The sequence below is a fragment of the Eretmochelys imbricata genome, chromosome 9, assembly GCF_965152235.1.
Source record: "Eretmochelys imbricata isolate rEreImb1 chromosome 9, rEreImb1.hap1, whole genome shotgun sequence".
Taxonomy (NCBI): domain Eukaryota; kingdom Metazoa; phylum Chordata; order Testudines; family Cheloniidae; genus Eretmochelys; species Eretmochelys imbricata.
In genome coordinates this window covers 48,530,737-48,554,242 of record NC_135580.1, presented here as the reverse complement: position 1 = coordinate 48,554,242, position 23,506 = coordinate 48,530,737, and the positions used below count along the sequence as shown (strand labels likewise).

At 39.8% G+C, this 23,506-nt stretch overlaps 1 protein-coding gene across 2 annotated transcripts in view; it reads right to left on the bottom strand.

The window, feature by feature from the left end:
* The window catches only part of PCCB (propionyl-CoA carboxylase subunit beta), a 50,843-nt gene that overhangs the window by 19,320 nt on the left and 8,017 nt on the right, over positions 1–23,506 (bottom strand). For both annotated transcript variants that reach the window (XR_013347186.1, XM_077827209.1), the window contains exons 3-8: positions 20,420–20,488; positions 14,648–14,704; positions 13,758–13,871; positions 9,727–9,837; positions 4,836–4,944; positions 2,789–2,909 (exon numbers count right to left, since the gene is read on the bottom strand). Coding sequence is in view for 1 of the 2 variants with exons in the window: in XM_077827209.1 (XP_077683335.1) it covers positions 2,789–2,909; positions 4,836–4,944; positions 9,727–9,837; positions 13,758–13,871; positions 14,648–14,704; positions 20,420–20,488 (581 nt within the window). In the remaining variant the exon portion in view is untranslated. The remainder of the gene's footprint in view (positions 1–2,788; positions 2,910–4,835; positions 4,945–9,726; positions 9,838–13,757; positions 13,872–14,647; positions 14,705–20,419; positions 20,489–23,506) is intronic.

Below are 23,506 nucleotides of genomic sequence, written 5' to 3'. Positions count from 1 at the left end.
GAACATGTTTTAAGGGAAAGGGGAGAAGTCTTCTCATTTTTGTCTCCCCAATCATTGAGCTGGACACAGTTGGAGGGTGAGAGGGGGAAGGGAGAGAATCACCGGTGAGGAAAAAGTTGCCTGTAACCATACAAAGCTCTAGTCAACCTGTCTAAATTAAAATAAATAACATTACTCCTCTTTATATCAGCCCTAAAGCAGTAATGCAAATCCATGGGCTGACGATGTTCCTGTCTGAGTTATGCAAGGGGGTGGGGAGGGGGGGAAGGGACTACTCTCCTTTGCTTTCTCCACTGGCCGCAAAGTCTTTTGCTCAAGGGAGAATACATTTATTAATGGAATAAAACTGGCAGGAATACACAGTAAAATAGTTTGTCATGTGGCTGTTATATTTTACCCAAATGTTTCCCTAAAATGATTATCTAAAGAAATCCTTAATTTGAAGAAAGCAACTGGTTTTAATTAAATCATGCTAAAACTAAAATAAGATATACATTTAACAGACTCAGAGACATCAATTGTCCAGAAAATGTTTGGGTATAAATGGGTAAAAAATTCTGCAAGATACTTAGAATCCAATCTCAAGTAACTTAGAGGATCTGTACAATGGAAACATCAAACCATCACTCCAGGAAATACACAAAGCTCTGGAGTGCTGGAGGAATACCACAGTCTCTTGGTGAGAGAGAATAGCCATCAATAAAACGAACTTTTAGCCCAGGATACTGGTCTTGTTTCAAAGCCTTCTTCAAATCATAAAACTCCAGCAGTTATCCAGAGGACGCTGTTAGAATTATACAAGTAAGAGAAGGCTGAGAATGGGTGCAGCTTTCTACTGACCCACTACGCAGAATGGACCAGCTGCTCCAAATGTAATATGGTACTATCAAACCAGCCAACTGTAGGCAGTTGTTGGTTGAGGCACTCTAATCCAGGCAAATACTAGTTTTTATTGACCAAGAAAATTGCAGTAACATTTCTAGGTTATCAAGGATTAATAAAATTACACCTCCAGAAATCTGTAGGCACCCTTTGGCAAGTGCCTCTGTAATGGGGGTCTATAAACCTCATACTGAGCATAGACAGAGTGGGAGGACAGTTCCTCCTGTTTACAAGCAAGCAGCTTGATCACATCCCCCATGCAGCTGCCAGAACTGCCAATCATGGAGGCAGGCACCCACAGCTGCAACCAACAGAGTAAACAAGACCTGCTATAAAGGGGAGAGTGTAAGAGAAGGAAAGGGAGGCAGAAAGGCCAAGGATAACAAAGAAAACAGCCCCGCACCAAGAAAACAGCCAGGAGAGTAAGGGAGACTGCCAGCCCTCCAATTGGAGGGCTGATAGACTTAATTAGGTTGAGGGTCCAGTTAGGGACCGGACTGAGGATAAACTAAGGAAGTTCAGTGAGGAGTGGCTGAGACTCCTCGAAAGACCGCACCAGGAGGCAGTGACAGCCTCCCTTTAGTTTTTGCCTATAGTCCTGACTTTAACACAAACAATGAACTAGAGTTATTCAGAGTGGAAGAGAAATGGAATATTCATGGCTGACTGATTGTTTACTAAAGAGAGAGTCTTCTAACTCCTTTAGAAAACAACACCAATTTTTATTGGCCTGCTTTCCCATGAGATGAGTACTTTCAATTTAGGTATTATGGCCCTGATCAAAGCTAGTCAATTGGAGCTTTGTCACTGACTTCAATGAGGATAGAATAAAACCCTATATTTCTCAGCTCTGTAAATAAACTCTTTTATAGAGGAAACTAATTTTAATAGCGTTTACTGACAATTTTCCTTGCAAGAAAATATCCGTATATCTAACAGGACAAGGATTTAGGCAGACATATTACCTCAGAGAAATGGGCTTAGATTTGGGGGAAAAAGACCAGCGATCTTGATTCATAGCACTATATGAGAAAATTAATTTAAGATATTGGCGTACCCACTGAATAGCAAATATTAAAAAATATGGATGGCAAGAAATGTTGGAGAAATTTCTGGTAAAAAAGGTTATTTTATATGTTGTACATGTCAAATTATTAGAGCACTGAGATGCAGTTCATAACCTCATATTACAAACTATTGAACATTTATTACACAGAGATCATGTGGTAATCCTTCTGAGGCTTGCTAGTGGAAATGGATCCCAGTCTAGGAAATAGAGAATTAAGCTCTCATCTGTTAGTAGCCTCTCACAGAAAAAAATAAATTGCCCAATATTAGAGTAATTGTTTAAAAAAACCAAAATCCACATGGGATTCTACTGATATGGAAAATTTACTCATCGAGTTCATACATGGCAAAAGACTACAAACAACATGTGACAAACTTCTCAGAATATTAATCAGTATAATGGACTCTCTTGGTTTGTTAATATCAGAAAAGGCAGAAGTGTCCTCCTGTTTAAGAAAATACATCATCCTGGAGATATTGTTTCTGGGTAAAAAGGTTTGTCCTATAACTTATTCCTGCCTCACAGGAACACAGGATGAATCTGTAAACAGTGACTGATCAGTTCATTTTTGTAATGGTTAATACTGTATTTCTGGTAGCTAAGGGACAATGATTTATAAAACTGCTAAACAAAGTATACATATAAAACTTCCTAAACAAAGAGCTAACAAAACATGTTCGCACATACATGTTGGAAGAGGGAATTAATTGGTGAAGAAGGCCAAAATCAGAAGTCCAGCTGCAAGATGCTCATTTCCTTGTATTCACACTGCCAGAAAAACACATGACATTAAACTGACATCAAGTCTGAGAGATCATGTGCAAGCCCCTCACTTACCTAGGATCATGGCATTTGCGAACTGGGGCTGGATCACGGTTACTGAGAGGTAGGTAATTAAAGAACTCCCTGAGATTGAGCAAAGCATCTACATCATTCTCAAAGGCTCTATGTGCGACCCCTGGAGAAAAAAGCCAAAATAATACTACTTCACAAGGCCTCCATTTGGATTTTCTAACACACGTCAATAAAGTCATCAACCATATCAACATTTTTGAAGCCAGCAGAGCCATCAAGTTTTCAACTCCAGTAAGGCTGAAGTGTCTGAGAAGCATCTAAGCATGTCAATCTTCCTCCTTTACAGCTCTGGATAGCTCTCCTTATCTTTGTATTTTAAAAAATAGCTTTACTACTTTTTGAAGCCCATTGTGGTTAGACGCCAGGATGTTGTATTAGACCCAAATGAAGGTTACTCACCTGTAATCAGAGTTCTTTGAGATGGACTCTGCACGTACACTCATGCCAGGCTTTGACCAGTACAGCCTGAATGGTAGAACTCTTGCCAGCAGTTACTCGTGCGCTTTCCTCGGCCCTCCTCATAGTGAATACAGAACATTGCATAGCAAGGATATAAAAGGGGCATGAGTGCTCCATCCCCCGCAGTTCCTTCTCCTCTTTAATCCTAGGTTCTTTGGTAAGCATGACTGTGAGGAAGTGGGGAAAGGTAGTAGGGGAAGTATGACTATGTAGAGTTAATCTTGAACTCCAGTTACAGGTACGTAATCTTCATTTCGTCTTCAAGTGTCCTATGAATATTCCTACTCATGGGAAAGACTACTGAGGTGTGGAAAAAGTTGTCCATTCCCAGACACCAATTGATACTGCTCCTCACGCTTCGTTGGTGTATTTAATGCCTAGATACTACAGCGATGGATGCAGTAGAAATGGTAAATGTCTGCAGTGATACCCATAGGCAACCCTATATACCCCTTTCCTCACATTCCATGCATACCACATACCCTCTTTCCTATGCTTAACGTTCCCCTTCCTCTGCAATGGACAGCCTACTCTGATCTGAGCCTTATAAAGTCTACAAGGCCATGAGGCCTGTCTGGGCCCCATTCAGGGATGCAGAGTGTTCACATAGACTTACTTTTAGTAAGTAAATGATTGACCAAACCAACTCCACTAAATTAGCTAAAGGCACCAGTCCTCCCAGAGGCCAACAGAATAAGACAGTTTTGGAGCTATGCCAAGTCTTTTCTGAGATATGAGCCAGAAAAAGGCTTCTGAGACTTGACAATTTCTAAGAATGGATAATTTTATTAAAATATTAATAACCACACCTCCAAAAATTACTTTGTCCAACATCCCCTTAGCTTCCCTTAAAATACCTAACTCTAGCATCATCTCACACAGACATGGGTTCACATGGGTTTACTTCAGTTTTCTCAAAGCTAGAAAGGGGGACAAAATTAAGCTTAAAATGAAGAACTATCTTCAACTGTAACTATGGCAACATTTCTTTTTTGTTTCGCATTCTTTCTTTAAACAAAAAAGTAGACTTTCACAGCCATACAACTCCTGCTAGTCAGATTTTGTTTAGTCTCTCTCTCTCTCTCTTTTTTTTTTTTTTAAAAGTCATCTCCAAGTCAAGAAGTCGCATAGGTAACTTTGTTCCAAAAGAGCAAGAGAAGCATTAGAAGGGAATGAAAAGAAATGCTGGAAAGGGATGGCAAATTCAGCCACAGGTTTGCTACCATAATGCAGTAAAACACTCTATAGTCTTGAGTTAAAATGACTTAAAAGGCTTGAAAATATATACAAACTCCCCCTCATGTGTGAAAGCATCATATTATTCTTGCTTAAAACCTTCAATGCACTTCTAGTAGTTGTTATTCCATGGATATACTACAAAGTGCAAAAATAATTACTGTTATTCAGTGCCCAAAATCCAGTGCTCCAAACCCCATAACCTTTAGTGAAGAATTTCACATGGGGGCTCCTAGTGAGAAAAAGTAGTTCTAACATCTATGCTGAAACTGCTGATTCATTCAGTTTGGAAAACTGGATCATACGCTAACGAAGTAAAATCATCAGCTCTCACCTGATACTGCAGTGTGTGTCTTTGCTCCCCCAAGCTGTTCCTGGGTAACATCTTCATTGGTAACCGACTTGACTACATCAGGGCCAGTGATGAACAGATAGGATGTGTCCTGAAAAAGGAGACTGTGAAGTGTGAGTTCCAAGCTGCAACAGCACTTCACTGATAGAAAAATATAGGTGATTTTCTTCCTCTCTCATACTTTCCCTAAAGGGATATGAAAAAGGGTGAAACAGAGAAGAAATTTCTTCAAGGTCCCGTTTTTTTAGAGTCAAGATTAATTAAACAACATATTTAGTTAAAAATCCCCAGAAAATGTAACCATTTCCCACAGATTGTGTGTTGTTAATTTGGATAGAGTACTCTGCATTTTTCTCTAAAGACAGAGAATGAAGCCTGAGACTGAATTCCTGACTTTAAGTGAAAAACAAAACCCATCCCTAATCCAAAGGCACTCCAGTGCCTCTACAGTTTTGGCATTTTCCCACATCTTTTATTCTTGATGTATTTACCTGTCTGCACAGTTTCTTTCTCAGCTCATGCAGAAAAATAATTTTGGGACAAAAGTTCATTCTGGTTTACACACAATTGCATCAACAGTGCAATTATTTTATGTCCCAAACTAAGCTAAATAAAGTCTCGTCAGTACTAGACTAGGAGATTTTGGAAGAGTAAAATACCTACTTTTTCTGTGAAAGCCACACAAAAGTTTCAGCTAGAAAAACTGCCTAATTCTGTACATGTGTATTGCCAGCTTCAATATGTCTCTTGTATAGTCAAATGCAGAAAGCACACCAACAGAAGAGACAGTACATTTTTTCTTTAATAGCTTTCAGTTACTAGTGATCTTAGATGTAACCAACTCCCATAACAAGTGTCTGTCTGCAGCCCTTTACAGGGCCAAAATTCTGCTTCTGGAAATACAGAGGAAAGCTTGGGAGATCATCTCTCTCCTTCCCCATCACCTCCAAGCAAATCCCAGCAGACCCCACCCAAATAGCTGCTTCTTCCCTGGCCTTGCTTCAGTCAGTGAGTTGCCACCAGCCTGAGAAGATTCCATGTGTGTGCGACAGAGACACACACCGTGTGTGTGCGTGTGAGACAGAGACGAGCATTGTCCCTTTAAGTACGCTGCCCTTTTAAGTAGAACAGCAGCTTCCAGCACACTCCCTCCCTCCTGAGCCCTGTCATGTCCCTCCTAGCCTCTTCTGTGGAGGAAGCGGGGTGGGTGGGGGGCGGGAGAGGACACCCTGACATCAGCACAATTCTTCCCCCCTCCACAGAAAGCAGGAGGCTCCCAGGAGCAGCTCCAAGGCAGAGGGCAGGAGAAGCAGGGCGGCAGTGGGAGGGACACCTAGACACCTGAACTGCCCATCACAGGGAACTTAGGGGCGCTAATAGGGGGGCTGCTGGCCCACCCTGGTTCCAAGCCCCTATGAAGATGGGCTGCTCTTCCAGAGAATCCTGCAAGCAGTGGACAAAGCAGGAGGCCAAACAACATTATAAGGGAGCATTGTGCAAATTTAATCGAGCATGTTATCTAATAGGTCAGCAATGTAACAACAAAACAATGTTAATAGGGACAATATTAAGTGAGGAGTTACTGTATATGATGGAAACTGGAAAGTTTTTTAAAGTTCCTTCTGTAATTTTTTTTAAATGTAAAAATATTCAGAACTTGTTTCCCTTAGAAAAATTGGTACAACTGATTGAGTGGGGAAATGATTGTTATTTAGACTGTTTAAACCTCTGAATTACATAGCTATTTTAGGGGAAAAAACTTTCTTTGTTAAAGATTCAGCATCCCAACCCCTTTATTTAAGGGCTGCGAAAGCTCTCAATCTACATCCAACAGACCCAAGGAAGACAGTATATTTCCCATGCAAAAAAATAAGCATAAAACTGCTTTTTGGGGAAAATATTCAAGTGTTCTTTATTTAAAATATGGCATAACGCCATTGCTAGCAGCTCTTATATGAAGTTTCTGTAGGGGATTCTAGTTCCTAAGATGTTCCAAAGATGAAAGCACATCCATGATTCTAAATCTAGATGAGATTGCTCCATGTTATCAACAGATGCTGTATTCCCACTGCAGTGCTCTTTCAGGGTGCCCAAGACTGTGAGTAACTTTGGTGCCCGCCCTGCCTCCAGTGTGAGACTTGATGGTGCTTAACTGGGTGTCAGCTGCCTGACAACAACAGCCTGCTAGCTACCCAAGCAATGTCCTGAGGGCAATGCTAGACCTCACTTTTCTTTGCAGGTTAGCAGTAGGTGCATCCCACTCCCTGAGCTCCTTTGAAGCATTCCCCTGTGATATCCAGCCCATCAGTGCCTACTCACAGAAATACCAAGTTTGCTATTCACAAGGGGACAGTGCACACACCAGCTTGTTTGATTTACTGACAATAGTTCCCATATAACATCACAGCACTGAGATAGATTTATAGGGAAAACAAACACAAGTTTGTCACAAAAGGCTAAGATTTATGAGATCGTAAGGATACTGGAAGCAGAAGGATGACATATAAAACAAAATCAATATATGCTTTCTAGAGACTAAACTTTAACATGCTAGCCATCTGTCCAAAAGCAGTCTCATCTTGATTAATGATGAACCAAAGAAGGGTAATGTAATTAATGCAAATCATCTGCGCTTATGGGAAACAGATCCTGTCAAAGTAACTTGATTTTTTTTTTGATGAGTTTACATGTTTGGTTGATAAAGATAACAGCATTGATGTAATATACTTAGCTTTCTGCAAGGCATTTGACTAGGTACAGCATGACATTTGGATTAATGAACATGTTACGCATTAAAATGATTATAAACTGACTAACTGATAGGTCTCAACATTTAATTACAAATGGGGAATTGTCATCAAGAAGGTATGTTTTCAGTGGGATCCCACAAGGATTGGTCCTTGGCACTACACTATTTAACATTTTAAATCAATGAACTGGAGAAAAATATCATTCACTGATAAAGTTTACAGATGAGACAGAAATTGGGGGAGCGGTAAATAATGAAGAAGACAGGTCACTGACAGAGTTTGATCCGGATTGCTTGGTAAACTGGGCACAAGCAAATGATATGCATTTTTTAACAGCTAAATGTAAATGTATAGTAGAACCTCAGAGTTATGAACACGTCGGGAATGGAGGTTGTTCGTAACTCTGCAATGTTCGTAACTCTGAACAAAATGTTATGGTTATTCTTTCAAAAGTTTACAGCTGAACATTGACTTAATATAGCACTGAAGCTTTACTATTCAGAAGAAAAATGCTGCTTTTAACCATCTTATTTTAAATCAAACTAGTGCAGGAACAGTTTCATTTCCTTGTCAAGACTTTTTTTTTTAATTTAATCTATTTAATTTTTTTTAGTAGTTTAAGTTTAGTAGTTTACATACTGTATTTGCCCCTTTTGGGGGTGTGTGGGGTGTGTCTCTATTGCTGCCTGATTGTGTGCTTCTGGTTCCAAATGAGGTGTGTGGTTGACTGGTTCAGTTTGTAACTCTGAGGTCTACTGTATATATTTAGGAACAAAGACTATAGGCCATACTTACAGGATGGGGAATGTTATCCTGGGAAGCAGTGACTCAAACAGATTTGGGGATCCTGGTGGATAATCAGCTGAACATGAGTTCCTAGTGTGATGCTGTGACCAAACACCTAATAAGGTCCTGGGATACATAAACAGGGAAATCTTGAGTAGGACTAGAGAGGTTATTTTATCTCTGTATTTGGACTGGTTCAGCCACTGCTGGAATATTGAATACAATTCAGGTGTTCACAAGTCAGGAAGGATATTGATAAATTGGAGAAGCTTCAGAGAAGAGCCATGAGAATGATTAAAGGATTAGAAAATATGCCTTCTAATGACAGACTCAAGGAGCTCAATCTATTTAGTTTAACAAACAGAAGGTGAAGGGGTGACTTGATTACAGTCTATTTCTACATGAAGAACAAATATTTCATGATGGGCTCTTCAGTCCATCAGAGAAAGGTATAACACAATCCAATGACTGGGAGTTGAAGCTAGAGAAATACAGATCGGAAACAAGAAGTATATTTTTAAAGTTGAAAGTAATTAATCATGGGAACAATTTACCAAGGGTCATGGTGGATTCTCCATCACTAACCATTTTTAAATGAAAACTAGATGTTTATCTAAAAGATCTGCTCTAGGAATTATTTTGGGGAAGTTCTGTGGCCTGTGCTATACACGAGGTCAAACTAGGTGATCACAATGGTCCCTTTGGCCTTAGAATCTATGAATCTCACCCAAAACTTGCTTGCAGAGTTTCCAACTAAGGCTGGTTGGGATCCCATTTTCATGATTGTAAATCAAACTGATTACTTTCTCAGGTGCAGGATAAATAGGTGTCTTTTTGCATTCCCTTATATTCCCCAGCCTCATTGTCTGTCCCCAGAGTCAAGATGATCTTTGTGGTTTATTCATTGGTGTGCTGTCTGCATGGTGACTTCACATCCTCGTGCTGACTTTGTATGCAAACAGGGCTTCCATTATGTTGGCTTACAATGCTTAAATTTACATGTGAACCGGGGCAGACAGGTGAATATATCCTTTGTCTCGCAGAAACCTGTTTGTCAACTCTGCCTTGATTCAGACATTTAGGAACATATTTTATATATTTTTTCAAACACACACATCCCTTCTTACACAGTATTTGTACGTACATTTCACAATGCTATTAATGACCTGTGTGATTGTAGCTTTTATTAAAGACCTCATGTGACAGTCTTTATGGACAAATACTATGAAAGCAGTGTGTTAGGTGTAGTGAATTTGTCAGGCTTGTTAGGAGTTGCTGTTACAGAATAGTGAACCCTTTGCCAGTTGGCTTTGAGGGGTTCTTAGGGTCACACTTACCTTCACCATGAATGTGAAATCTGTTAAAGCAGGAGAGTAGACTGCTCCACCAGCACAGGGACCCATGATGAGGGAGATCTGTGGGACTACTCCTGAGCACAGAACATTTCTCTGCAAGAGAAAAGAAGCAACCAATTATAATAAAAATCTCCTGATTCTTACATCCCTGCAAAAGCTTCCAATAGACATACATCAAAGGGAAGAAAAAAGCAAGTCATAAGATGTACAAAGATTCCACAAGAATCCCCAATGACAGGCAGGAGAGGAACATATATTTTCTCAAACACACTCAATTTTACAATAAAGAAGTGACAAAAGAGAATGCAGACAGCCTTTTTGGATGTGAAGAATGGATATAAGAATTTTCTGTGCCATCCTCTCTTTTAATTCTGGCATGCAGGATCCACACACCTGTATTCCGGACAAAGCTCAACCTTTCATTATAAGATCAGCTGTTTTAGTCACTAGCAACCCTCCCCCACTGACAACCTCTCCCTACACCACCACCATACTGGCATCAAGCCCTCCACTACAGAAGTCAAAACTTTTTGCCTCTTCAAAAAGCATCAGCAATATTTTCATATTGGCATGGGTCACTAGCTGGGCTCTGCTGAAACACTTTCAGCAGAAACGCTTTGGGTTTCCACATTTCTTATTATTTGAATGAGCACTAAAAGCCTAAAATTGAATTGGCATACGAGGTCTGCACGAGGAAGCCCAGCTCTGAGACACTGTATGAGGCCTTTCAAAAAGCAGGGCTCCTATCCTATAGTATGTCTATTGAAGGGCTGGATGAGTGGGTTATACTGGGTGCGGTATGGTGGCAGTAGACAGTGGAAAGCAATGTATGTATGTGGCTGGCTCAGGATGTAGCTGCAGGTAACAGAAAAAGGAGAAAAAATAAAACAAAAAAAAAAGGGACACACTGAATCCTGCCACTCTAAGGCTACGTCTACACTAACCACTATCAGCAGAGTGTAGGGTATCTGTGGCTATATGCTGCAGTGAAAAGAAGGCTGCATCCACACTACAGCGTGTCAGTGAAAGAGTCTTGTGGGGGCAGAAGGGAAAGGCTTTCCCCACTGCCAGAGCCTTTCACCGGTGCCTCCCTCTTTCCAGAACCTTTCATTGCGGCAAGTCTTTCCCCGTGGTGAGGAAATGCTCCAGCGGAGGGGAGATACCAGAGTCATTCCCGCAGGAGGAGATGGGCTTCAGCAGTGGGGAGTTGGCAGAGCCTTTCCCACCAATGGCAATTCTTATGGTCTTAGAAATAGAGATCTGTACCAACCCTGGACCCAGGGCAATCAGGAATCTCAGCGTATCAGTAGTTTTTGTTAAATCCATAATCAGTACAGGAATTTAAATGTAACACTGATAACGTATTTTTGATGGCAGCATTCATGCCTATCCAGAACAGGACATATCATGAGCTGCTCTTATACTTTTCAATACTCAGATGGGCACTGTGGATTACGATTAGTATTTGCAATCTCATGTTGAATTGTGTTATGATAAACTGTTCTTTCTACAGAATCCCATTGTAAGCTGTAATTTCATCTTGATAATAATTTTATGTTCAACGGTACCTGGTTTGATAGTACACAGCAATTTCATTTTGATAGTGGTGGTACATTCAATGGTTTCATGTTTAACTCATACACCACTGAATATAAAAAGGTACTCTCTCAAGCTGTATTTTTTTGTTTCTCATTTGAACTTGTCAGGTATTTTCAGATGTGGGAAGTACTTGCATCATATTTACTTCAAACCCCTCTTATAGAATTGTAGGACTGCAAGGGACCTCGAGAGGTCATCTAGTCCAGCCCCTTGCACTCATGGCAGGACTAAGTATTATCTAGAACGTTTGTGAGAGGTGTTTGTCTAACCTGCCCTTAAAAACCTCCAATGATGGAGATTCCACAACCTCTTTAGGCAATTTATTCCAGTGCTTAACCCCCCTGACAGTTAGGAAGTTATTCCTAATGACCAACCTAAACCTCCCTTGCTGCAATTTAAGCCCATTGCTTCTTGTCCTATCCTCAGAGGTTAAGAACAACAATTCTTCTCCCTTCTCCGTGTAACAACCTTTTATGTACTTGAAAACTGTTATCATGTCCCCTCTCAGTCTTCTCTTTTCCAGACTAAACAAATCCAATTTTTCAATCTTCCCTCACAGGTCATGTTTTCTACAACTTTAATCATTTTTGTTGTTCTCCTCTGGACTTTTTCCAATTTGTCCACATCTTTCCTGAAATGTGATGCCCAGAACTGGACACAATACTCCAGCTGAGGCGTAATTAGCACTGACTATAGCAGAAGAATTACTTCTTGTGTCTTTCTTGCAACACTCCTGCTGATACACCCCAGAATGATGTTTACTTTTTTTTTTTTTTTTACAACAGTGTTTTCCTTTTGACTCATATTTAGCTTGTGATCCACTATGATACCCAGATCCTTTTCTGCAGTACTTATTCCTATGCAGTCATTTCCCATTTTGTATGTGTGCAGCTGATTGTTCCTTCCAAAGTGGAGCACTTTGCATTTGTCCTTACTGAATTTCATCCTGTTTACTTCAGATCATTTCTCCAGTTTGTCCAGCTCATTTTGAATTTTAATCCTATCCTCCAAAGCACTTGCAACCCCTCCTAGCTTGGTATCGTCTGCAAACTTTATAAGTGTACTCTCTATGCCATTATCTAAATCACTGATGAAGATTTAGATGAACAAAACCGGACCCAGAACTGATCCCTGTGGGATCCCACTTGATATGCCCTTCCAGCTTGACTGTGAACAACTGATGATACTCTCTGGGAACGGTCTTCCAACCAGTTATGCACCCACCTTATAGTAGCTCCATCTAGGTAGTATTTTCCTAGTTTATTTACGAGAGGGTCATGCGAGACAGTATCAGAAGCCTTACTAAAGTCAAGATATACAATATCTACTGCTTCCCCTCCATCCACAAGGCTTGTTCCCCCTATCAAAGAAAGCTATTAGGTTGATTTGACATGATTTGTTCTTGACAAATCCATGCTGACTGTTAATCACCACCTTATTATCTTCTAGGCATCTGCAAATTGATTGCTTGATTATATGCTCCATTATCTTTCCGGGTACTGAAGTTAAGCTGACTGTTCTGTAATTTCCCGGGCTGTCCTTATTCCCTTCTTTATAGATTGGCACTATATTTGGCCTTTTCCAGTTCTCTGGAATCTCTCCCTTCTTCCATGACTTTTCAAAGATAATTGCTAACGGCTTAAATATCATCTCAGTCAGCTCCTTGAGTATTCTAGGATGTATTTCATCAGGTCCTGGTGACTTGAAGACACCTAACTTGTCTATGTAATTTTTAACTTGTTCTTTCCCTATTTTAGCCTCTGATCCTACCTCATTTTCACCGGCATTCACTATGTTAAACATCCAATCGCTCCTAACCTTTCTGGTAAAAAACGAAACAAAAAAGTCATTTAGCACTTCTGCCATTTTCACATTTTCTGTTATTGTTTTACCCCCTTCATTGAGTAAGGTGCCTATCCTGACCGTGGTCTTCGCTGTGGTTCTAATGTATTGTAGAATGTCTCTTCCTGCATCTCTTTGCTTTTACTGTTTATATAGGCACTTGAAAGAGTGTCTGCTATAAAATGCTCCTTGCCAGGTTTGTATTCAATAACTACGAACAAGAAGAAACTGACTAGATTCCCAGTCAGAGGTGAGGATGTGCACAATGATGATTAAGGAGCGTCATGCACTGCCAAGCTAGGAAAAAGCCTTAACAGCTAGGCTAGCTCCACCTGTAACACACTAGAGAGCAGAGATCCAGGAGTAAGTCTCATTTGAAGAAAGTTCTGCTTTTCTGACCTACATCCCATATACATATACATGGGAATCTAGACCTTAATGTGACTCAGAAGGTATTTTATTATATTTCGTAAATTGTCCCTTCCTCTCCTCTAATTTAAAAATCCATTGTATAATAATAATAAATCTTATGTAGTGTTTCATCAGTAGATCTCATCTAATAGGCCACTTACCAAGAAGATATCAGCATAGCCAGCCAAAGACTCTACTCCTTCCTGGATACGGGCTCCTCCAGAGTCATTCAACCCAATTACAGGAGCCCCAACCAAGACAGCCTGATCCATGATCTGGAGATAAACAACAAACTGCTGATTAGACAAGATGAACAATCACTACCAGCCCAGCTCAAGCTGAAAATCACCAGAGGTAAATTAAACTTACTAATGTGCATTTGCCCCACTAAAACCGCCAACAAAATAAAATCACTACATATTCCACACAAAAATCATACAGTTACAAAGGGAACCACCCAAAAGTCAGGGAATGCCACAATTAAAGTCACTTGTGTAACCTTAACTCTGCCCTTTGGTGTATGGATTATCATAGTCTTCAATTACATGATCAGTTACAACCTTTGGTCTCATTCTGTATGCAAGTTAAATGGTTCACATGCAGTGAGTCAGTGTTCAGTGAGGGTCCCCTGCCTCACAGTGAATCATCCAACCCGTGCTGAATGCAAGAACTCCCTGCCTTATCTTCTATGTACACACTGCTTTGCAGTGTTCACTGCCCAGACTATGCAATGAATATGGCACGATCATGTAATTAGACCCCATGTGGTAAACACACACAAGGGAGAAGTGGATAATAAATTTAAAGTATATTAGGAACTGACCAGGAAAATAAATATTGTACAAAAATAGACGATGGTAAGGGCTGACTAAGGGCAGTGATATATTCTTCTGGGCCAGTTGATCTCCAAAGCAGCAACAGCAACTTTCAACTTGCCAACAACATATAGCAGAGTCCAAGCCATTCTCAGATCGGGTTATTCAAGGCAGTAGCACAACATATTGCCAGAGAGGCATTGGCAACTTGCTCTTTTCTCCTCTAAAATGTTTACCTTGCAGATCTTTTGGGCATGAGCACCGGACAAACTCCCTCCAAATACAGTAAAATCCTGGAAGAAAAACACATTTTAAAATTGCACATAGAAACAGTTCAATTGTCAAATGAAATTATATTCTTGCGTTAGTTTTTTCAAGATAATGTTGGGGTCATACATTTGAGACCTGATTCTCTCTCTCAGTTACACTGGTATAAATCAATAGTAACTACAGTAGAGTTACTCTGGCATATAACTAATGGAGGATCAGAATCTGACCTTGCATTCTGAGATTCATGCAGCCTAGGCTTTCCAGTGGTATCCTCATTGTAGAAAACAATTCTCAAATCAACCTGAAAACTTGCCTCACCCTGATGTGAAAGGTTGTTACTGAACAGTAAACTCATCCCACTGTATTTCCACCTGTGTTTCCCCTCCCATTCTATTTTATTTTGCTTTCCCATCTCCATTCCTCACCACCTTGATTATTAATCAGCCTCTTTGCTTCTCCTCAAAAACACAACTTTTCTCACATCAGGCATCTATTTTATGTGTATTATACCATTAAACTTTACATTAAAAATAATTAATGAACGTACTGTGTCCCCCCTGCTTTTATTTTCTCTCCCATTCAACAAGAGTATCTTTTCCTCTTTTACTACCGTCTGTATTACAGTAGCACTTCGAGGCCCCAGCTGTGATCAGGACCCTATTGCACTAGGAAACAGCAAGATGTAAACACACATAGCAAGATATGGCCCCTGCCCCAAAGAGCTTACAACCTAAATAAGACAAATCAGACGAAGTGGGAAAGGGAAAACAGAGGCACAGAGGGAAGTGACTTGCCCAAGCTCGCACAGCAATGACTGTTCTGGCTAAGGTAATTATCACAGGGTGACTGAGCCCCATTAATGGAGAGAGTCTCAGTCCTCTTGTGACTCAACAGATGCACCCTGGCTGGTCCTGTTTAGGAGGGATAGCACCTGGGAACAGGAGCTATATAAGGAGGCTTGGGAGCAAGAAAAAAGGAGAGAGCGACCAGAAGCAGGGAAGCATGGAGAGCATGAGATGGAGACTCTGGAGCCAGAAGTGTGTCGGGGAGCTGGGAAACAATGCAGAAAGGACATGAGTCTTTTATTAAGCCCAGGGCAGGCAGCCACTGGTTGTGTTATTGCTTCATTTGAACCTCTGACCACCATTAGAGCACGATGGGGATAAGCCAAGGATTGTTCGGTTTAAAGGAAGATTGGGGACTATCAGAGTTGAGAGTGAAAAAGGCTGCTGAGACAGAGCTGTCTGAGTTACAAGATGGGAATTCACTGCTAATGTCTTTGAGACATGTATAATAATGTATAACAACTACCCCATGACAAAGGTGTTCTGAGCCCGAGAGTGAGTTGGAGAAGTACGGGGAGGGACTGAGGCTGGGAGCCTGCAGGGTAACATCCTCTCACGAGGGGATAACCAAGAAAGGCCTGGCTTGTTACAGTGATAGTTTATCTTCACTGTCAAATATAGACATGAATTAAAGTTTAGTCAATGCTTTTATGATTCGATTAAGACTTCTTGTGATAACTGGGCCTACAAATTTACCCTAACTGTGAGATTAGCTGTGAAAAGTGAGTGTAAATTCATGAGATGTCACAATCACCTATCACAACAAATGTTGACTGGAAAAGGTGCAAAAGTGAGACAGAAAGACTGCATTAATCCAAACAAAAAAGGCCTCCTAATATAACTCAAGGACTGTGTTGACACCATGAATGGTAAACAAGAAAAGTGTGGAACCAAAAATTAATGAGCCAAAATGGGTGTTGAAAACTAGGTTGAATAGGTAGACAAAAAAATGAGGGTATGGGATATTTTGCCCCTTTTTGGGTTTTTTAAAGAAAGAGGCTTTGGGGAGAAAAACTGGCTACTGGAGTGAGTTTCACCATTATGGCTGCCACCATTTATTGGGACTCTGGACATTTTTTGTCCCAAGTTTGAAAAGTGTCTGACCAGAGCAAAGGAACCTAAATGACCTTGCCACCTCCACCAGCTCCAGTTGAATCACAAACACTACCTGGGATGTGCGACTGTTTCCCTATCCCATGTGTTCTTTTCTCCCGCCCACCTTATTTTTTCTTCTTTCCTAGCCCTCTCCTTAGTCCTTCTGTCTAGTAAGAGTCTAATAAGACTATAGTTTGCAACACTGCTGTAAGCCTGTGACCTGGAAGAGGCAACTAAAAACTATGTCCTAACAAGTCCGATGCTGGTTCAAGTTTGCCATAAGAACCTGTGCTGTGCCTGTTTTTTCATCAGTAAGATTGCAACTCAGAGTCAACTCCAGAGACAGAACTGAAATTTTCTACCTTTACTATTTTTTCTCTCTTTTGTGCATTTGCCTTGTTTTGTCTTCTTAGGACACTAAATGGTTTTAAAAAACCCGAACTTTAAAACAATTATTAAAAGGACATTTAATGGTGTATTTGCCATGGTTCTAAGCAGGCTGAGGTCTCTTTATACCAAAACCTGAACTTTATTTGACACACTTTAATGCTGGACAGTGAGTGGCTTATGTTAGCACCTTTGTGTCTTTGGGCCCCTTTATTCCATCTAAATTAATACAACATTTTTGCTGTCCTTGGGTAAGCCTAAAAGAGTAAATACATGCTGAGAAGAGGGCATCTTGGCAAACAAGCAAAGGTTTCAAAGTTTGTTTTAAAATATTTCAATGTGTTAAACTTGTTTAAAATAAGCCTTCAAAGTAAACTGTTAATGTTTTTTACTTTAAAAAAAAAGGGTTAATTGTTTTAAAGTTCAGGTTTTTAAACAATATTTTAAACAAATGCTTTGTTTTGGTTTTTTCTTTTACTTTAAGGTTTGTAGTTCCTGTAATTAGTAATAATTTAGAAGGTTTAATAAAAACCTATTTTTAAGGGGGAAAAAAGTGGCAGTAATGAAGTGTTTTAAATATTAAAGATTAAGTTGCTAAAGCAGACCTTTACGAAAACAACTCCATGGGTAATCCTCCTTCTCCCCATTGTTAACAAAACACCATCTGCATTAACTGTAAATTAAATTTCAAACCACCACAACCAAGGACTATTGCAGCACCAAACCGTTTTGTGATTGTTTTGTGGTTTAGCAATTTGCTATATTTTTTTCCTGTTTTGTTTTTTATGTCAATAACTGTAGCAGTTTTGTGCATGTAACACAGCACAGTGCTAGTGTTGCAAGTTATATCTCCATAATGGGCTGAAGTTCTACAATGGCCATGTTGTCCTCACAAATATTGGTGGCGAAACAGGTGGGCAAGGTCTGTTACAGACTAAAAAGCTGGTGAATTTTTACCTCCTTTGGGTGTTGCAAATAGTTCATGAATGCAAAAATGGTTCTAAAGAAAACCATTTTGTTGCTTCTTTTTAAAGAAGGCAACACACTTAGGTAAAAATGTCATCAGGGCTAAAAATGTTCTCCAAGTAATCTATTTTAACCATTAGGTGTATAAAATTTTCAGTTTGTGTAAATGTACAGGTTTAACTATGTAAGCAGTGCAAAACAAAACCGTGGGGAGGTGGTTCCATCTTTACCTATCCTGGATGTACAGCCAAGGAAGTAATTAAGAACTGGGTTGTTCTGAAACATCTTACAAACATATAACAGGAGCAGTTTTAAGTTTTGTATTAGTGATAAACAAAGTGAGCTGCAAACTCTTAAGTTCCATTGACATTTAAAAGTCTTAACTGTACTTATTGTAATATTTAATCAAGTAAAATTTCTAAATCCCAGTTCTGGAATAAGAAATTTGCAAATGGTAAAATATAACTAAGTACCTTTTTCTTTTCCTTTTTTCTACATGCTTAAAACTAAATCAGGATTTTGGTTTTTTTAATTGTAATTTCATGAACAAATGTCTGATCCTAGGCAAAACTGGTTCATAAAAGAGAGGGATTATCTTGTGATACATAATTCACCCTAATTGCAAGCTCAACTCTGAAAAGTGAGTGTAAATTCATAAAATGTCACAATAACCTATCACAACAAATACTGATGGGAAAAAGGTGCAAAAGTGAGACAGAAAGACCTGCATTATTCCAAATAAAAAGGCCTACTGATAAATTCAAGGACTGTGTTAAGATCATGGTTGGTAAACAAAAAAAGTGTGGAACCAACAAAATCAATGAGCCAAAATGGGTCTGTACACCTGTGATAAGAGAGGGGCAAATGAAAGCTCGATGCTGGTACAAGTTTGCCAGGTCTCAGAGTGGCTTATAAGACCATGTGCTGTGCCTATGTTTTGCAGCAGTAAGCTGCAAACAAGAGTCAACTCACTCCAGAGACCAAAGTTGCAATTTTCTATCTTTGCTTCTCTTTTCTCTCCCTCATGTGTGCTTGTCTTGTCTTCTTAGGAAATGAGATTGGACTTTAACAGCAGCAGCAACTTCAGCCCATTTCATCTAACTTCTTCTCTTGGCCCAAAAAGGACAGTTATTACCATTTTAAATAGCATTTAAGACACTGTCAAAAAGGGGGTTTCTTCTTTCTAAATACTCTCCAGCTAAAGGGAAAGGGAAAAGGGGATGCTGCTAAAATAAAAGCCTTATTTAATATTTCATATTTCAAATGCTTAAACTGTTTACAGGTCAAAAGGATTTTAATAGTGTGTTTACATTGATACAAAGAAGGCTGAGGTCTCTGCATACCAAACCCTGAACTTTGTTTATCATTGTTTAATGTTGGGCAGTAACTGGGTTATGTTAACACCTTTGACTCTTTGGGTCCCCTTATTCCATATAAATTACAACAGATTCCACTAAGACAAGATGCTGCCTATGAGGTTTCTTTAGAACTGCCTTGAAGAATCTCAAGATATAAGGGTGTACCATGAAGTTTGAGAAGGAAACAGCGCTAAGAACTGCTGCCTAAACGATGAGAAAAAAAATCAAAATACCGCCTCAGAGGCGAAAAGCTGGTATTTTATGCCTCAATAAAAAAAATATTTTCAAGGAAAAATCCAAATATTCCATCTACTGTAGTCCCTTCAACAAATTTTGTTGTTCTAACTGGAAAAGCAATCAAGTTTGCCTGATGATCCTCAATCCCAAATTCCGGCTATTCCGGCTTCTGTAACAAACACAAGGCCTGAGCCTGCAATCAGATTTGAGCAGGCAGACTGCAGTGATTCATAGTGCCCCACTGATTTTGCCAGGGCTCCATGCAGGTTTAGCGGTCCATCCACACAGATCCCATTGCCGGATCAGTGTCAAATCCTGTACGTGCCCCCAGCCCACGATGCACTGCTCAATCATTTGATCATGAATTAATGCCTTGATTACTGAAACTCCCAACCCAAGTCATTTCAAAACTCCAGTCTGTTAAAGTATTACCATCAAGCCTTCTTACCTATTGGTAATAACAGGTCCCCCATCCTGAAAGATTCCCATTAGCTCCCTGTCCTCTACAAACATCAGTCTCCTCATCTTCTAGGCCAAATTCTCACCACCCATGTTCCTGATCACATCTCTCACAAAATGAGTTTATCATCAACACTGCAAGCCTCTCCTTGCCTAACTGCCCCCTCACCCATTGCTACACATTGTTAAAACATTCCTATTACCCTGCTGCCACGTATTGTAAAATGTTGTGCATTATCACACTGTTATGTTGGAACAATATTAACTCAATGGACAATTTACATAATTTAGATATGCTAAAAGACAAACAATTTAGACAAAATCTACAAAAGATTAGCAAGTTTGAAAGGTCAAGCTCACAACATGTAACTGACGCAAAGCAAAAGAATACCTGACTGAAGACATAAGCCAGTCTCCCATTAATCCGGCCCTGGCCAGTTACCACACTGTCTCCAGGATACTGCATGAAAGAGCAAAGAACACATAGGTCAGAACAGTAATAAGGGTCATTAAAAAATTATGTCAACGTCTTCTGAATTCACAGACAAAATATTTGTTAGCCTGGGAATGGAGCTGTCTCTTCCTCTGTGTTTGTGCTGGGCACTAACATCCCCCCATCCGGATAAGGACATTTGGAATACTACTATAATATAAATAAAACTTAATAGGGAAAAAATGTTGAGAACTTTGTAGCTTTATTTAAATTTCAGAAAAGTTAAGGTGTTAAGGTGACACCAACCACCCTCCCCCCCCAAATAAACATCAGAACATAAGGAAACATAGTTATGGGCACACTGTGACCCTAGGAGCCCATCAATGTCAACTGGCTGAGGGACCACCATACTGTAACCTATATCAGACCTGATGCACTCATTTCCCCCAACACACTGTTGTCATAACATGTATCTAAAAGGTGACATGTAAGGTACCATATGTAAACTGGCCACATCCTGAAAATCACTGTGTGATGCATGTACAGGTTGTATTCAAAAGATGATATATGTGTACTGGAAATATTTTCTTAAATAGGTTTGGGAAGTAGTGTATACGTCATACGCTTACTCTAGACAAAGGAATGGGATTCACCTGTCTGTCTGTCTGGATTGCTGGCAGAGGACAATGAAAGCACATTTAACATATATGTTTAAAAAGCTATCAAGCTTTTTTCCCTTGCTTGGCGTTACTTAAATCTTTGTTCTTCACTAATAAACAACTTCTTCTATTACAAAATCATCTCAGCATTGTGTATTGAAGTCAAGGTTAACCTAACAGGCTGGCGTGTGCTCTGTCTCTTTGGAGGCAGCAAACCTAATCATTTCTGAAATTCTGCAGGAAGATGTGTTGGCAGCACTTGGGAACTGGGGCTCTCAGATAGTTATCTGCAAGGCAAGGTTTAGATTGGCTGAGTCTTGAAGAGTTTGCTAGCAACGGAGACAGGCTGGTGTGGCAGGCAGCTGAGACACAGTTTAGCAGCAGCAGCAAAGCATTCACTTGTTGAGGCAGAAGGGTTACACGATGGCTCACAGTTCTGGGTGCCTTAAGCTGGATGTCACATACACAAACCACCTTAACTTTGTCCAGGACCCATTTCACCGTGTACATAAGTGAGGGAGACATTTTGATGATGGACAGCAGACTGTGGGTTTGCAGATTTTAAATCCACTTATTTGCACAGTCTGTCTGTGGAATAAAGGAACTACAGAGTATGGCCTTTAGGCATTACTGCAATACATTTAATAAACACTAACTAATGGTTATTACATAAATACCACATACTCCCTTTGGTCTCTTGCATAAACCTTCCACTGACATTGGTAATCTGCTGTGGACCGAGGGGAATACCCAGTCATAAATTCACACCCGAGACCATAATTAAGTATACGCCACAGTTTGACACCGTTGCTTTAATACCAGGGTGGCCTGATCTAAATCAAAGGGATATAAATCACCAATTGTAATCACGCTTTAAATCAGCAAATCTTGATCTAAATACTGTAATAGATTTCAGTCTTGGTTTGCATTTTTTAGTTATTCTCCTACAGAGAAGTTGATTCTCTGCACCCACAGAAGAGGCTACTGCTGTGAAAAGCTGGTTTAGCACTTCAACAAACTCCAGTTCAGGGTGCTAAGTTGGTGGCTTCCACCAGGGCTAGCTGTTTGACTTTCTTTAAAACACTTGTAGCAAACATTAATTTTTTTAATTTATGTCATGTACACCACAACATACACTATTTCACATATCTGCCAAGTACACATATTGAATTGGACACTTTCCATTTTGTCATATTTTCATTCACCAACCACTCGCCACAGTAATTACCAGGGTCTACATGCACATTTCATAGATTTTAAGGCCACAAGGGACATTATGACCTGACCTGCAAAACAGACCACAGATTTCACCTAGTAATTTCTGCATCAACCGCAATATAAACACAAAAATGTGTTCGCCTATGTTTCTGTTTCTAATGTGACCTATTGCCAGGGCTCTAACCACTAGGTTTCAGAGCTGCTATATACGAAGTTGAGACAACATTCAAGAGGTTATTTGAGCAAACAGGTATCCTTAAAAAAAAAAAAAAGTAAAATCAACCCAAGTGAAGCAAACAGAAAGGAGCATAACTATAGCAGGTAAAATGGAAATTAGGAATGCAAAGAGGGAATCTGAAAAGCAACCAAATACATAAAGACAAATACCAAGAAACTCTTTGCAATGTCTACCAGAAGCAGGAAGCCTGTTTGAGAATAGGTGAGTTGGCTAGAGCAGTGGTTCTCAACCAGGGGTACGTGTACCCATGAGGGTATGCACAGGTCTTCCAGGGGGTAAATCAACTCATCTAGATATTTGCATAGTTTTACAGCAGGCTACATAAAAAGTATTAGTGAAGTCAGTACAAACTAAAATTTCATACGACTTGTTTATACTGTTTTACATACTATAAACTGAAATGCAAGTGCAATATTTATATTCCAATCAATTTATTTTATAATTATATGGTAAAAATGAGAAAGTAAGCCATTTTTCAGTAAGAGTGTGCTGTGACACTTTTGCATTTTTATGTCTGATTTTGTAAGTTTTTAAATGAGGTGAAACTTGGAGTATGCAAGACAAATCAGGCTCCTGAAAGGAGTACAGTAGACTGGAAAGATTGAGAGCCAGTGGGCTACAGCACAGAATCCTAAGAACCACAGAACTGTAGGACTGAAAGGGAACTTGGTAGGTCATCTACTCCAGTCCCGTACACTGAGGCAGGACTATGTATTACCTAGAACACCCCTGAGAGGTGTTTGTCTGACCTGTTCTTAAAACCTCCAATGACAGAGATTCCACAATCTCCCTAGGTAATTTGTTCCAGTGCTTATCTACCTTTACATTTAGGAAGTTTTCATAATGTCTAACCTAAATCTCCCTTGCTGCAATTGAAGCCCTTTAATTCTTGTCCTGTCCTCGCTAGATAAGGAGAACAATTTATCACCA